The 18,187-nt window shown below is 37.9% G+C and overlaps 1 protein-coding gene across 12 annotated transcripts in view; it reads right to left on the bottom strand.

Moving 5' to 3' along the window:
* The window catches only part of LOC105228487 (semaphorin-1A), a 481,986-nt gene that overhangs the window by 42,807 nt on the left and 420,992 nt on the right, over positions 1 to 18,187 (bottom strand). For all 12 annotated transcript variants that reach the window (XM_049455921.1, XM_049455900.1, XM_049455926.1 and 9 more), the window contains one exon: positions 13,751 to 13,896. In XM_049455921.1, the coding sequence (XP_049311878.1) occupies positions 13,751 to 13,896 (146 nt within the window). The remainder of the gene's footprint in view (positions 1 to 13,750; positions 13,897 to 18,187) is intronic.

Here is an 18,187-nt window from a genome sequence, read left to right as displayed (position 1 = left end):
TTCAGTGGTCGAGTTAACTTCTTAAAGATATAACGTGTAGTATTGTGTACACTTAATGTAATTTAACAGCAAATGTCAGGTAAAGAGTGAATGTTAAATTAACATTGAGTGTTACGTAACAATGAATAATATTTAACAGCGAATGTAAAGTTAACAGTGAATGTTAAGTTAACAGTGAATGTTAAGTTAACAGCGAATGTTAAATTTACAGTTAACGTTAAGTAACAGTATTATATTAAGTATCCGCGAAGCGTAAGTTAACGGTGAATGTGAAACTTACAGTGAATGTTATGTTATCAGTAAATGTTAAAGTTGTCTAAAATATATTTTCTAGCCTTAGATAGATTGAGTGATCACAGAAGAGCCACTGTTCGATTACAAAAAAAGTCCAAAATTTTCGAAACAATTTTTCAAAATGATCGTTATATTTTGCGCATGACTGTATCTGCCAATATTTTTTTCCACTTGCCAAGTTAACTTCTGACTAAAGTATTACTTACTGATTTCCAACAATCAACTATATAGTTGACCTCACACAGCGGTAGAAAGCGTAATCACACACATACATACGAACAAGCAATGTCATTCAGCAAGCAGCAATAAACAGCGCAAAGTACAGTTATCATGCACATTTTAGTTGCTTGTACGCAGAAAAGTTAGTTAAATTTCCAAACTGGCATTGCCGAAAATCTATAAAACTTCCACACACACACTCACAGGCACAAAACTTGAAAAGTTTAACGGTAACTTCGCGATGAGTTGGATGTGCAACTAAGTGACAAAGTGAAGCTCCTAAATACATCAGAAAGCCAACTAATACTCGCAAACACACACACACATACACAAACAGGCATTTAACAATGAAAATACGAGCAAGTTACGGCCAAAACAATAACAAGCTTTGTTGTTGGTCACATAAAAAAGCAAAAATAAAACCAACTCCAAGCACATACTAACTGCTTACAACAAAAGCGAAAAACACACAGTTGGTCGACTTTGTGACCGATTTTGGTTGCTATTTTTGTTGTTGCACGTCAAGCTGTTGTTCGTTTGTGCGAAAGCAACGAAAAGTTACTTGGCTTGCGAGTTTTCATTTAAGTTTTCACAAATAATTTCAAAAGCCAATATGGCAGTCACATTGCAATAGTTAGGCCAAGAATATACGAAGTGAGCGAAACAAATATGAGAAAAGTAAATTGGAAATGCACAAAAAACAAGTGAAAAGAAATGGAAAAGGTTAATTTTGCTGAAGAAAGTAGCGCACATCGTCTTTCTATTTTTTGGAATTTTATTAAAGCCGATTTTGTGGGGCAATGTTGTTGTAGAATTTGTAGTATTTCAAGTAACTAGCAATATATTGCTCCATTATTGGTTATTACAAAGATTTTATATCAAATTTAAAATGTTTTTTTTGGGAAAGAATAAAACAGCATTTAAAATTAAAAATACACCTAACATTTTCAAAGATTTCGAGTTGAAGACTGCTGTAAACCGCTGCTACTGAACCAGGAATTTAAAGGAATAGCATTTTTCTGTTACTAAATTTTATAAAAGGAATTAGAATTGGAATTGTGCAGCTTATAACATAACCTTAACTTGTAACTCAACATTCACTGTTAACTTAACATTAAATGTTAACTCAACATTTACTGTCAACTTACAATTTATTTTAAGCAATGTTAACACTGTTAATTTAAAATTATTTATTATCTTAACATTCACTGTTAACTTAACATTCTCTGTTAAATTATATTAACTGTTAGCATAACATTCACTTTTAACTTAACATGCGGTTCTAATTAATGTTTACTGTTACTTAATATTAAGTTTAACTTAACTGTTAACTTTACATTCATTGTTAATTTATCACTCAATGTTAACTTGCCTTTCGCAGCTACTTAACATTTACTGTTAATTTAACATTGGCTCTTGATTCTAGTTATATTCCTTCTTAATATTTACTGTTAACATAACAGTCACTGTTAACTTAACATTCACTGTTAGCTTAACATTCTCTGCTAACTTAACATTTACTGTTAACTTTTAACTTGAAATTCGCTGCTACTAATATTCGCTGTTACTTAACATTCGGTGTTAACTTAACATTCGCTGTTAACTTAACATTCGCTATTAATTCAACTTTTACTTCTAACTTAACATTCACTGTCAACTTAGCGTTCTCTCCTTTGAATTGTCGAACCATTTACACGTTACCAGATACCCGAACAATTTTTAGTTTCTTATAAAAACCAAAAATCACTTTCCTTCACATCGCATGATGTTATGTCAAAACTCTTGAAATCAGTAGTTAGCCAACATTGTGTTCAGGTACATTGTTATGCGTTTCAAAATAGAATATTCATGTTAGAAAAATACATCTTAAGGATTAAACAATAATAGTGGAGAAGTATTACATTAAATCGCGTGATATCGCATCATGTAAAAGTAAACCACTTGCGATTCATATTACAAAACATACTATTGCATTACTTCACGTGAGTTCAAATCACATCATGTCACATCGCACTGGGTCATATCATACCACACATAACAGCACATCCTCGCATATTACGTTGGATCAGCATCATAAGCTTTCCTAATACACCTCTTTGTATTTAATGCCTTATCCTGCTATATGTACTAGATCAAAGGCTAAAATCACATCACTTCGTATTAGTTTAAATCAAATCATTTGACATTGCTTCAAACCAGTCATTTCATATCGAAATACGTCAAGTCACATTAATTTTTGATAAATTACATAACACCGTATGACTTAGGATATCAAATCACACTTACATAAAATCTTGTCACATCGTGTAATATATCATGTCATCATATCACACCAACTCGTCTTAAATTACGTGAAGCTACAGCATATCATACAGAATCGCATCAAAAAACCGTATACCATTTGTAATATGTTATTCACATTATAAAAAAATCGCGTCACATCAAATCAAATCATCTTAGAATCATCATCTCAAATTGAATAACTTCAAGTCACTTCTCATCATCAAAAAATTGTATCAAATCTCATCATATCTTATAGCATCACATCTTCTCATATTCATAAACATGAAGACACTTTCTTTTAATACATCAAATAATCACATCATAAAGTATAAAATTGTATCAAGTCATATCACACAGGACATACAGGATCGTATCATATCGCATCATGTTATATAGTATCCCAGCGAATCACATGATCTCAAATTCAGTTATATGAAGTCACTGCACAATATCTAAAAATCGTTTCAAATCACAACGCGTCAAATTAAAATACATCAAGTCACTTTATTTTAAGTCCTTAACGAACCTATCAAATCCAATCACATATTAAATCATATCAAGTCATATCACATGATGCAGCATAGCACCAAATCACATCAGTTCAATAGTAACACACCAAATTACAAGGCTTCGTATTAGGTTCATTACTTTGGAATGTGCTGTACTATGCGGTGCTACGACTGCCGCTGTCAAAAGAAGCGCAGATAATTGACTATCAAGACGACATTGCCGTAACGAACGTAGTTAAAGAACTTTCCTAATTCAGAGCATCTGCAATGAGACCGTAGTGAAAATTAAAGACTGGCTTACGAGCACTAAGCAGCAGCTTGCTGGTGAAAAAACACGAGCAGAAAAAGGCTAGAAACAGTCACCTTGATCATTGATGGATACAACTTTGTAGCACAACATTCATTGAAGTACCTTGGCGTTATGATCGATACGGGGCTCAATTTTAAGGCGTTTAAAAAGCCTGTGATAAAGCGGCTACAGTGACTGCGATCTTGTCGAAAATCATGGCCAACATTAGTGGCCCAAGCCAAAGTAGAAAAGCTCTGCTAAAGTTAGCCAAATAAAGTTTATGTACGTAGCGTATGGGGGACAGCCCCGAATCAAAAAGCACATGCCAAAAAGGTAATGATTGTGGCTGGGTTGCGCTTGTAGAGTTGTTTCTGCGTTTAGAACGGTGTCTCACGAAGGGGTCGCAAACATATCTGCTCTTAAGCCATCGGATATAATAGTTAAGAAGTTAAGTAGAGTCTAACGTAAAACAGAAGCTATGAATATACGATTTAAGATCGACGGGCGCAAAAAGGAGAGAAAGGCAAGTTTCGATGAGTGACAAAAGCAATAGGATTCATCAGACAAATGGAGATAGGCTAATTAAGGATGTACCAACCTTGACTGACAGACAACACTGTGAGATGGACTTCTAGTTAACACAGTTCTTGTTACGCCATGGCTGTTTCAGGGAATACCTACACAAATTTGGCCACAATAACGAAACACGATGTTTCTTCTGCAGATTTGCCGCAAAATCGCAAATCACATCTTCTTCTTCTGCACGAGGTATGTTGTGGAGAGAACTACCATAGAAGAACTAACAAGCGCAGGATAACATAGTGAGTCACATGCTGCGATCAGACCTTGTGTGGGCTAAAATGGAAGACGGGGTCGCAATAGCGCTCCAAGAACTAAGAATGAAAGAACGGTAGCGGACAAGATCAAACGTACGAGTATAACCGTGGAGGAAGTGTATGAAGAGACACTTTTTGGCACAGATTGGCAATTACGCACCATAAACAGGAGGCAAAACTCGGCAAAAGACCTGACTAAAAACTTAAGTTTTGAATAATTCATAGCACCAATCAAGGTGTTGCCTCCTATTACCTTACTATTAAGTAGGTAAAAATATCTCACTACAATAAATACATATATGTATGTATATGAAGCACTGCCACATATTTCACTGTTACACAGACTTGCAAGTTAGCAGAAATTTAAATTGTCAACAGAAGTAAAATTTATTATGGAAGCAAAGGGAGATGGATACACACGCAGATACACATAGAGCTACTGGAGTTGCTCGCACAAAAATCAAACACATGTTGGTATATGAGGCAGTTTTTACTGGCACGCTCGAAGGTCAATTAACGACTCAGAAGGAATATTTACGCATATATGTATATGTACATATGTATATGAATATGCAGGAGCAGTTCGAAAAATATGCTGAAAATTTGCAACGTCTACCAACAGCTACAAATATATGTACCTATGTAGTATATACATATGTAGGTATAGAAGCTGAATATGAGACCCTTTTTGGTGAGTCAACAATTTCCCTACTTTTAAGTGCAACGTCTAGCGGTATTTTTTCGCTTGCAACGGCATGCAAACTTTCGTTTCAGTTCACTGTGTCATCGTTTCTGCTACATAAGTTAAATGCAACAACAATAACAACACATACAGACAAGACGAATAGCAGCACGTCTATGTTTACAGACATGAGTGCCATAAGCACACACGTATGTGTGCGTGTATGTGTGTGAAATCTAGTGTTTGCAGAGAGTTAAAATTATGAAAGCGCAATTTAAACCAGAAAATACACAAATACAAATAAACACGCACACATATACAACTATGTACGCGCAAAACATGCCACATACGCATACAAACTTGCGCCAACAAGCGCAGCAAAGCAACGTTGCATGCAACACTGCGCGGTGGTAGTCGACGCAGCGGGGTCATTTCAAGTACCAAATGTCTAGAAATGAAAGATGGAACGCATACGCAAAGAAAAAAAAAACAAAAACAACAACAACAATATGCGTGAAATGCGGAGCAGAAATTGATGATTTGCGGGGCGGCCATGACGGTGCGTGTGGGTGAAAAGCAAGCGAACGGCGCACGAGTAGTTCAGTGGGTTTCGGGCAGCATTTCGCTGGTGGGCTGTACGGTTGGTTGGCGCACTGCGGCTGCTGGCGCACATAAAAAAAACTTTTGACATCCATAAATCTCGCCCAAGTGCGAATGTGGATGACACAAATATACAGGCAAGCATACTTTCGGGCGCGCAAAAATACCAACATAAATAACGGCACACAAACAGTGTCAAGATTGCATGTGCGTACGTGTGTGTGTGTGTCTGGCTGCCTGCTGTTGGTGTGCGCCACGCATGTGTCGGTGCATAACTGTGCCAACACAGTTGTTGTTGTTGTTGCTGTTGCACTTTGTGGCATTCAACATTAAAAACGTTTATGTGCAACGCATACATGCGACCGTAAATGCTGTCGTGTTACTCACTCTGCACTCACTCACTCACTCACTGGCTCGGCGGGCAATGGCTTGCAAACGAACTAACATGTAAGTGGCGCGCTCGCACACACATAAAAGCCTTACTTACAACGCCACAGAGAAGTAAGTGTGTGTGTGTACTTGTGTTCTTTTCGTTTTGTTCTTGTATGCGTGTTTGCATTTGTGGCATGTTGTGCACATAAAAGAAGTAAATTACGAGCTACTTAAAATTTTCTGCGCTACGACAACGCAACGACATGTTTAACCGCCATCTATGTACTAAGTGTGCATGCAACACTAAGTGGCACATTGCTGTGGCAGCGCTGTAGACAAGTCTTCAGCGCTGGCTGTAGCTGTTTACACTTTTATATGCTAGTGTGTTTGTGTGTGCGAAATGCGAATGTGGCGACGCAGTAGAAAGGCAAGATAATGATGCAGGTGAAAGGCGAATTTTGTTAAGACGAAAGTAAAGGCTGAGAATTGATGTGCAACGCACACAAATATATATCTATAAGTAAATGTATAAAGTAAGTTGTGTGATTTTTCAGGTCCTTAAGGTACGTTTAGAAAATTAAGTTCAAGCGCTGGCAAGTTGGTGTTTTAGAAGTTTCCGTGCTATAGATACATATATATACATATGTATATATATATATATTAGGGTGTTTGTGTGTTTTGAACTATTAATTTTTTTCAACCCCGTCATGAAATTTACTTGGAAATACCCTAAAAAAGATTACCCGAAAATTTGAGCCCTTAATATTAACATTAAATTTTCCATTGAAAGTAGACGAAAATTGGGATTTTTTGACTTTAAATTTCTATAGCTGAGGCATTTTATGGCATCACTTTGACTTTAGACACACATTCCTCAGAATTGAACACTCTACAAAAGTGCGACAAAGTTAAAACTCACACCGGCGAGGTACTACGGGGCCCTCAACCTGATTTTTTCACGAATTTCGCATTTTTTTTGTACATATCTCGTAAATTACAATAGCTATATAAAACATGAAACTTGTAGGAAATTTTGTTTGCTTCGAGGGCAAAATCGCTATCATTAATACTTCTATAGATATTCGGCTTTTCAAGTAAGGCTGAATGGAATTTTCATACATTTTTAAATAAAGGGTGATTTTTTAAGAGCTTGATAACTTTTTTTTTAAAAAAAACGCATAAAATTTGCAAAATCTCATCGGTTCTTTATTTGAAACGTTAGATTGGTTCATGACATTTACTTTTTGAAGATAATTTCATTTAAATGTTGACCGCGGCTGCGTCTTAGGTGGTCCATTCGGAAAGTCCAATTTTGGGCAACTTTTTCGAGCATTTCGGCCGGAATAGCCCGAATTTCTACGGAAATGTTGTCTTCCAAAGCTGGAATAGTTGCTGGCTTATTTCTGTAGACTTTAGACTTGACGTAGCCCCACAAAAAATAGTCTAAAGGCGTTAAATCGCATGATCTTGGTGGCCAACTTACGGGTCCATTTCTTGAGATGAATTGTTGTCCGAAGTTTTCCCTCAAAATGGCCATAGAATCGCGAGCTGTGTGGCATGTAGCGCCATCTTGTTGAAACCACATGTCAACCAAGTTCAGTTCTTCCATTTTTGGCAACAAAAAGTTTGTTAGCATCGAACGATAGCGATCGCCATTCACCGTAACGTTGCGTCCAACAGCATCTTTGAAAAAATACGGTCCAATGATTCCACCAGCGTACAAACCACACCAAACAGTGCATTTTTCGGGATGCATGGGCAGTTCTTGAACGGCTTCTGGTTGCTCTTCACCCCAAATGCGGCAATTTTGCTTATTTACGTAGCCATTCAACCAGAAATGAGCCTCATCGCTGAACAAAATTTGTCGATAAAAAATTTTCGAACCGAACACTGATTTTGGTAATAAAATTCAATGATTTGCAAGCGTTGCTCGTTAGTAAGTCTATTCATGATGAAATGTCAAAGCATACTGAGCATCTTTCTCTTTGACACCATGTCTGAAATCCCACGTGATCTGTCAAATACTAATGCATGAAAATCCTAACCTCAAAAAAATCACCCGTTACATACTATCTTAGAAAATTCCATAAATATATTTGTATAAATCCCCGACTACCTCAGAACTGTGCGGTACCAAACTAGAGAGAGATCCCGACAGATTGTGGTCTCTTCAGGAGAAGCACAAGAATCCATTCTAATCCCAGACTTGTAGAACATCAACTACGACTCAAAATACCAGACTACTCACACTTAATTGGCTACGCGAACGTCATTGCAGCAGTAATTACAGCATGAGACACGTGAAGAAAGCTGAATCAGCATATCTCGACTTACACAACCTTCAGCTCGCTACTAATAAGCACATATCCCTCATAATAAGTATGGAACACGCCACAGGAAAGGAAGCGAAAATCACCCCACAAGTAAAGTGAAAGCTCCTGATGTCGACTACAATCAGTGCCCTATTATACAGAGTTGAGATCTGGGAAAATGTACCTTAAAGGAAATCGGCGTAAGGTAGTTGCCACAGTGCACCGCGCCGTAGTCCTCAGAGTTATAAGCGGTAATGTCCCAATTACCCTTCTGGTATAATAACAGCATAGCAACGAAGATGGGAGAATGAGAGTTGCCTGATAGTTTATCAGATTAATACATGACCTAAACTTATGGACAAGCCAAAAATTTTGAGAAGTCGACTTTTACACAACTCAGCTGTTATCCAGAAACTGATACTTCAAAAATATCGATGGGAAAAGTCAAAACCGTCATGCCTGTACAACGGCACTACAGAAGACGAGGCTGAACACACTTTATTTAGTTTTAGTGACCTGCAAGTGGCACATACAGTTGCTGTGATGGCAGCACTGATGATGCGGCAGGCATTTTACATCCATGACCCGCAAAAAGAAAAACAAAAATGAGTTGGATGTATGCTAACGACACGGAGACAGACTATCATTGGCCGACTATTGTGGTAAAAATCAAGGTTATATTGACAGTTTTCTTTCATTATCGAGGTGTGCTGCACTCTGAATATCTTCTGACCGACCAAACTGTTAATAAGGAAACTCAAACGACCGCTCCGGAGGAACCGTTTTGAGTCAATTGAAGACATTAAACGTGAATCGCTCCACGCATTGAAGGCCATTCCACCACAAGAATGCGCAATGAACTCCCCATACCCGTCATATTCACGAGCTTGGCCTGACAGGCTTGGCGTCCAAATGCAAATATCATGTCATATGGAAAGATCAGTTGAACGCCTATTTTAATGTCCGCACTATTAGACTGGTATTGAAGATAGGTATGTTGGACGATATAATCTCCATCCAAAGCAAAGTGTTAAAACAAATAATTTACTTTAGATGGAAATTATGTCAAATTTGAAAGCGTGATCTTCATGCAGAAACGTTTTGTCATAGGAATTTTTTTATTTTTCAATATTTTAATGATTTAGAGAAGTACAAAGATATTTTTTATCGATCAATTCTAAAGCAGCTGGTTACTGGTGATGAAAAGTGGATTACTTACGATAACGTCAAGTAAAAACGATTGTGTTTGAAACCCGGCGCAAATAGTGGTCAAGAAAGAACTGAAAGTCAGAAAAATTTTGCTATATATTTGGTGAAATTAGTAGGAAATCATCTATTCTGAGCTGGCCTCTTATGACCAAACACTTAATTCGAACTTGAATTGTCAACAGTTAGCCTGTTTAATGAAATAAATTGCCCAGAAGTGGTAGTCTTAGAACTATATAAGAGGAATGCTGTACCATTAGAACAACGCCAGACTACACACTTCGAAAGTGATACGGCAGAAGCTCCGGTAACTCTTTTCGAAGGCTATTAAACATCCAGCTCATTGGCCAAATCTGTCAGCAAATGATTTCTGTAGTGCCCATGTATAGCGAAAGTTTCTGCTGGTGGAAAATTTGCTTTAGGGAAGTTTCTGAAAAGATGTTGTCCCATTTTCTTGCCAATAGGAATTATAATTATCTTATATTTTAGCTTTTTATCTTAAAAATCCCTTTTAGGCCCTCACTGACCAACGTAAAAGGTTTAGCTGAGAAAACATATACGCGTTCGAGAATTGTATGTCTAGAGAAATCTACTAAGGATTAATAAGCAACTTAAACAGTATATCATCGACTTCTCATCAGAAAAAAGTTGATGCAACATTTCAACAACAATTTTTGGTTAGCTATACATACATATGTATGTATACGAGTAGAGACAAATGTACATACACATATGCACTTAAGAGATAGCTACACCGTAAAGTAGCTGGTAATGTGACATGTGAAAATCGTCGACTCAAAGCGTGTAATAACTAATTTGGCGTTGAATTGCGGGCAGGGTTTCCGGTCGTTTGATATTGCACCAGGATCAACACATTTCTCGTTACCTAACAAACATAACGGTATGACTAAACAAACAATAACCGCACCCATTGCAGCAATGACGTGCCACAGCACGCACATACACACACTCTAAATTTACAAACACATATACACACGATACCCACACAAACATATCATACTCACATGCACACTTGTACAAGTCACACACACACTTTCAAACTCGCACTTGCGGCTGTGTTAGTAAATTGGCTACTCAGTTACGCCTCAAAGCCGCTATGAACGTTATCTATTTTATTTAAAATAGTCACCCGCCAGCCACGCCTGCGGCTAGCAGCTAGCTAGCTAGCTTAGTTGGTTTGTTAGTCGTGCGTTAGTTGTGCAACGGTTAGTGACAGTGTTGCATCAACAAACCATAATCATAATCATAATGATCATTGTCGGACGTGCAGTTGGCAAACAAGCCAGCACACACACATACACACCTATACAAGAAGACAGTCTTAAATTGTGATAGCGTTATAGCAGTCAATTTGTAGCTATTGCTAGTGTTGTAGTTTTTGCTGTTATTGTTGTTGTCGTTACAACAATATTACCCGCTGCAGTGGAAATCGTCGCAGTTGCGCATAGCCAGCCAAAGCAAGTGCTTTTCCTGTTGTCGCCACTGTTGTATAATAATATTTAGATTGCAGCAGCAGGAGAATTTAGCGGGGCAATGGCAATTCCAACAATGATCAACGACAGCGACAACGACAACAATTTCATAGCCACTTGCGCGTTAGCCACTCACCCGGTGCTACGTGACCGACATCCGGCCGTGGCGTATACGCAATCTGCACTACATGGCCACACAAGCGCACGCATACCTACAGTTTACATTCATGTATGTATGTATGTGTGTGTGTGTGTGTGCGGTAAACAAAAAGTCAATTTCGCCGCCCGAATGTCAGCTAAAAAGTCAGCGCCGGATGTAATGCAAAGCACGCTGGCGAACGACATTTTGCAAGGACTCAGCGAAATGACTTGTGGCTGAGAGAGTATGGCAGCCGGGCAGGATATACGATAACAGTGGTGTGGAAGTTGCTCGATATATACATATGTACGTATATGGCAATGATAATGCATACTTACATATATAGATAAATATACACCGTTATCTTACCGCATTGTATATGTGCGCATACAGGGTAGTCCATAAAGCTGGTTCAATTATTGAAAAAAATATGAAATATTGACAGAAACAGCTGTGGCTCACTGTAAATGATCTCCGCAAGTCAACGGTCTCAAAAAATTATGGTTGAAAAAAATAAAAAAAATGGAAAGCATTGTAAATTCATTTTAAAAAAAATGTTGTTCGAAACTTTAAGGAGTATTCCTAAATCGGTACAAAATGGCAAGGGTATACCTAAGTGTCATGGAATTAGAAGTCAAAAAGATGAACGTCATACAGTTCAAGGCTCGAAAAGAGTTGGCAAAGCCGTGAGCATATCCTATAATTTTATAATTGTATCCTATATAACTATTGAAGAGAGAGAGAGGTAGTGAAAAAAGAGAAACTTAGGGCATACTAAACAACTGATGAAGAGAGAGAGATGAAAAAAGAGAAAATGATCGAGAGAAATGCTGAAATAGAAAGAGTTACTATTGCCGCTGAAAATATTTTTAACTACCTAAATTTAGAAAATTTAGAAATTTCAAATAATATTCTTTGAAAATCTTAGTGGAAATTGGACGGAAGATGTTATGAATTTTGCTATTATGGTGCTTTAGCTTCAGAAGCTTCAGAGATAGAAATAGGTACAGAGAGAGGTATAAAAAGAGTGAGGGAGAGGAAGGCAGATGGAGAGGAAGAGAGAGAGGTAGAAATAGAGTAAGGGGACGGAGACAGAGGGAGACGAAGAGAGAGGGAGACAAAGAGTGAGTGAGAGGGAGAGGAAGTGAAAACGAGAGGGATGTGAAGCGAAAAAGAGAGATGAAGGTGGAGGAATAGAGAGAGAGAGAGGAAAACAGGGAAAGAGAAGAAAAAGGGAGAAATGGAAATATTTGTAGAGAGATATTTTTTCTTTGAAAATCTTATAGGAATTACTGGTAGAAATAGAGTGAGGGAGAGGCAGATAGAGGGAGGCGAAGAGAGAGAGAGGATGAGAGAGACATAGATAGGAAGAGTGGGGAAAAAGCAAATATAGACTAAGAAATAGAGACGAAGAGAAAGAAGGAGAGGGGGAGAGAAGGGATATTTTTGCCGCAGAATAAAAGTTTTCAAGTATATTGACGGATATTAGCACGTTGGCATAATTGGATTCTTATCTTTGGAAATCTTTTCTGAATCTAAAGTAATTAAGAAAATGGACTTTGATGAACTTAAGTTTTAGTACATGTCGTGGCCTGCGGCACAAATCGTAAGAAATTTGATTTTTTAAAGTTTGAAGGTTACCAACTGGTCATCTCGGAAGCGTACTGCTCTCTTTTTCCGGGTTCTTATGTAATATTTACAAGCTACAACAATACAATATGCTAACGATTCAGATTAGCTGGCAAATATCGATCAATTATTTTTGAGCTTGAGCTATAAGCCGTTCCAAAGTAAAAACCGAGGTTTCAGAGTAAGACCAAAGGTAGTCTAAGTAGCTACATGATTGCAATTAAGTTCCGTGAAAAATTAGTATATTTTCACGAATAAATCCTAAATATATTAAAAAAAATCAAACCACATGACTTTTAGAAACACCCTATATAAATATGTACGAACACGGTCGCTGCGTGTGAGGAAAAGGAACCATAAGTTCTTCCAGAAAATATGCTAAAACCCCCGATCAGTTCATGAAAACTACTCGTAAGATTAGGCTAATATGAGATAGTGTTGCCACCAAAATTCAATTTTGCCTCATGAGTACTGAAAAGAGTGTTTCCTTGAATAAACCAAATAGTAAACTTTTGAAAAAAAGTTCTTTGAATCTCTAATCTTTGATCTTTGAATTTCGAGAAATGAAATAAACGAAGCACCCTGTAAAAATATAAACGGAACCGTCCATGATAGCCACGTGAACATATTTACCGCAATAAACCGACAAAGTATTGATTTTTTTTTAATATCAAATATAAACCACTTATGTACCACCCTGTACCAGCACATACACATATGCACATGTGTTTCGGTACCAACTTTGTTTTTTCCTATATTTAGTTTACTATCCATTTCGCTGTACGTGTATGCTTATATTCGCTTAGTATACGTAGAGATACATAAATACACACGCCCATATAAATGCATGTGTTTGTGTGTGTGTATGTAATATTCAAGGTACTTACATTGTGCTCGTCCTGACCAAAATTGGTTGACCGAAAAACGCCGGAACGTTCTCATCCATTAGCGAATGTGTTTTGATGAAATTCAACGTCGGTTCCGGCAGTGTTCGTGAATCATTGTGACAGGAGCCGGGTCGCGGTTCGGGCACCTGTAATGGTAAAGATTACGTGTATAGAATAACTTCGTACGCCATGCTTGTATGCTTGTGTATGTTGTTGTTGTAAGCTGAAAGTTAATGTGCAATTTGTTTTATGTTGATGTTGCTGACGATGACGTTGCAGTTTTCGCTGAAGTTTTTATGTTGTTTTATTGCACAATTTCAATTTTTTCCAAACACCTCAGCCAAAGCGAAAAAAACAGGTGGCAGGTACATGGTTATGCAAAAATGAATTGCAAAGAAGGCAGGTTTGTGCTGTCAGTATATAGAGAGAAGAGTATGAAAGTTTGACTATGCAAGAAAATTAAAGGCATAACCAAGAGAAGGTGTTTATATGTGCTCAGCGTTCAAATTCTCTTATTTGGACTTGAGGTGTGGTAGCTTGCTTGTCTCAATCCTTGCAGAAAGGACTAAAATCTTTAATCGGAAAATATTAGTTAAACATTTCAGAGTTCGCAGGGACTTGTCAGAGCTTGAAGGATACCAAACAACTGTTTGAAAGAGAGAAAACAAAAGAGACAGAGAGAGTTCACCATTTTGTGTTCATCATAAAGATTGGGAAATCCGGAATCGCTCCGGTTACATGGACTCGGATATTGGAACTGAAAAATAGCCAAACTCACACTTAATATACACTGCTCCAAATGACAGCTGAAGGATGTGGCAGAGGTAAAGTAGTCTCAAAGAGTAAACTTCACTGAGAAGTTTAAGGCAATAATCCAAACTCAAGCTACTGCTTAGAGATAGTACAAACAAGTGGTACAGCGACGGCTTGAAAATGTCGGAGGGAAATGGTGAAGGAGTCATAGCACCACGCACCAAACTCTCCATACCTATGGAAAGTTTTCCAAGCATTTTTCCAGCGGAAGTCTTTGCCATAAGTCGGTGCGCAGAAATACGCCTCCAACGCAACTATCGCAACGAATATATAACCATACTTAGCTACAATCAAGCGACACTTAAAGCAGTCTCTGCTTAACGTAACGTAACCAAGTGCACCTCATCAGGGTGCCCGGACACAAAGGTATAGCCTAAAGAACCTCCCTAGGGACAAATTCAGGCTACTTGTTGCTTCCTAGGCAAAATGCCGGTTCTGCGACAGGGAGCCTGAAACTACAGAACAGTTGCTAAGATGCTATGCTCCAAGGGGAGATGCAAGAAATGATGATGATGATGTATAAGTAAAATATTCTCCCATACAATGATAAAGGAAAGATAAGAATAGGCTGTAAGCGCTTATGCGATGTCTATGCCAATAAAGAAGAGGGACAAGAATCATCTAGTTTAACTCCCCATCTGTAAAGGGTAAGGCCACTACACTCTCGAACCAAGCGCAGTTGGAGAGTACATGTTGAATGCAGAGCTCCAAGGAATCGTCGTATTTGGAACTCTTGCAGTAGAGAGACTGTTTTAAAATGGGATCTGTGACCCCAATGGTATATGGCTCTATAAAAGGGTCATCTGTCCGCTATTATGAAAACCACATAACAAGGATCTGGAGGTAATTGGCGACTTTCGACGAATATATATTCGTGTAAAGTATAGGGTGATTTTTTAAGAGCTTGATAACTTTTTTTTTAAAAAAAAAACGCATAAAAATGAAGATAATTTCATTTAAATGTTGACCGCGGCTGCGTCTTAGGTGGTCCATTCGGAAAGTCCAATTTTGGGCAACTTTTTCGAGCATTTCGGCCGGAATAGCCCGAATTTCTTTGGAAATGTTGTCTTCCAAAGCTGGAATAGTTGCTGGCTTATTTCTGTAGACTTTAGACTTGACGTAGCCCCACAAAAAATAGTCTAAAGGCGTTAAATCGCATGATCTTGGTGGCCAACTTACGGGTCCATTTCTTGAGATGAATTGTTGTCCGAAGTTTTCCCTCAAAATGGCCATAGAATCGCGAGCTGTGTGGCATGTAGCGCCATCTTGTTGAAACCACATGTCAACCAAGTTCAGTTCTTCCATTTTTGGCAACAAAAAGTTTGTTAGCATCGAACGATAGCGATCGCCATTCACCGTAACGTTGCGTCCAACAGCATCTTTGAAAAAATACGGTCCAATGATTCCACCAGCGTACAAACCACACCAAACAGTGCATTTTTCGGGATGCATGGGCAGTTCTTGAACGGCTTCTGGTTGCTCTTCACCCCAAATGCGGCAATTTTGCTTATTTACGTAGCCATTCAACCAGAAATGAGCCTCATCGCTGAACAAAATTTGTCGATAAAAAATTTTCGAACCGAACACTGATTTTGGTAATAAAATTCAATGATTTGCAAGCGTTGCTCGTTAGTAAGTCTATTCATAATGAAATGTCAAAGCATACTGAGCATCTTTCTCTTTGACACCATGTCTGAAATCCCACGTGATCTGTCAAATACTAATGCATGAAAATCCTAACCTCAAAAAAATCACCCTTTACAATGCAATGCCTACAGACAGCCAGGGTTCATCAGCTAAAGGTTCTAGACGATTGCTGCCAGGCTTAGCGTCACCGATGGCCTACACAATCTTGTTACTCTCGTGTTAGATTGGCAATGAGTAAAAAAAACAGATCCAAAACAGAGTCAAATACAATTTTTATCTTGCTGATGGGAGAAGAATAGACTAACGGTATTGTCATCGGAGGTACCCAAGGCGAAATCTATATTTATATAGGCGATTAAAAGAGGAAACAGGAACAGAAATAAGATTAGCAAGTTTCCTCTGTACTAATCCATACTCAGCTTCAGCTTATTTGACTGGAGATCAGAGAAGGCCTCTTAAAACTAATTGTCTATAATTCAGTCTTACAGACCTAAATTGTAGAAATAACAGAAGATGCCAAGTGTGCTTCAGTGCTAACCAACAAGTTCAATAACTATCAACTGGGTAGTCAAGAGGCAATAAAGGCTATTCGTAGCGACAAAAAGTCTCAGAGCGTAAAATTTTGTTAGGAGCCAAAAATTATACTTTCAGTGAAAAACTCGAAACTCAAGGAAAATTCATAGGAATAGAGAAAAATGAAAACGCAGTGAGTTAGTCAGTTCGGGGGTAGCCGGAAATGTTGTTCCGTTAAGCTGAACAAGAGAATTCAGCGACTTCGAGGGGCCTTCAAGGGTTGCTTGAAGTAATGGACTCTAGATGAATACCTTACGTCTTAGAACACCAGCAAAATAAGGCGTACCATAAAATTATTTTAGGGTAGTGTTGATGGCAGACTGACTAAAAAGTTTCGCGTTTTAGGTTAGAAGGAACTAAGCAACACCGAAGAGCTCATCATAGGCAGCTACTTCAAGGATTGTACCTTCAAAATTTTTGTAAAGTAGTATTGGCGAGATTGAAAGCATACGCGGAGGATGACGAGTCGCTAGAATAATACTTCTGTGAATACGCAAACTTCATTCAGCTGAGAGGGGATATCTTTCACGGTTTTCAACGTGTCAATTTTAAAGATGTTGGGCAATTCGGTTGGAAATATTTCAGATACTTGGGCTAGTTCTATGAAGCTAGGCATAATTGGTTACAACTTGGAAGCACAATAAGTCTAATGGCTTGAGCTTAAGTGCGATCGGATGTGGTTAGGTCCTTCTGGGCCTTCTTTTTCAATCAACCAACCAATCATCCATAACTTCTAATGACAGTTAAAAAACGAAACCACGGTTATAGGAACGTAAGAGTATATTGTGAATCGATTTCACTTATTTTCAATACCACCACACCACTTTTTAGCCCCAACTTTTAAAATAATTTCGATTTTTCAATCAACCAATTTCGATTTTTAATTAATTAATTTTAAATTTTGGTGGCAAAAGCACATTTCAAAATCAGTTTCAACCAGCAGACCGTAAATTTTGCTACATATCAAATTAAAGTACCGTTATATCAAGTAAAATATAGCACTAAACAGACGCGCCGGTAGAGGATTAATTGGAAGGTAATTAAATGCGATTTTTTAAATAAATCGCCAAATTAGTTTAGCACCAACTAATCCGCTGAGGATGCGCGCTGATACCTGCGTAAATATACATATTTACATATTTATTGTAATCGACCAATTTTGTTGACTCTACAGCAAATTAGCCAGAGGGTGAATGGCAATAGGTGTGTATGTGTGCGCATATCCGCTAATTGGCCACTTAAAAACCGAAAGTACTACCTACTACGCTTGTATATGTATACAAAATATACATACATATATATAAACACACAGGGATATATATGTATGTGTGTAAGCGATTAAGCAGATGTTTATGTAGTCGCATTAAAAGTCAATCACGATTAAATGAATTTTAATTTGTGCGC

This window comes from Bactrocera dorsalis, chromosome 1, assembly GCF_023373825.1.
Source record: "Bactrocera dorsalis isolate Fly_Bdor chromosome 1, ASM2337382v1, whole genome shotgun sequence".
Classification (NCBI taxonomy): domain Eukaryota; kingdom Metazoa; phylum Arthropoda; class Insecta; order Diptera; family Tephritidae; genus Bactrocera; species Bactrocera dorsalis.
Note: the sequence above shows the minus strand (reverse complement) of the source record. Positions and strands in the feature narration are given on the sequence as shown.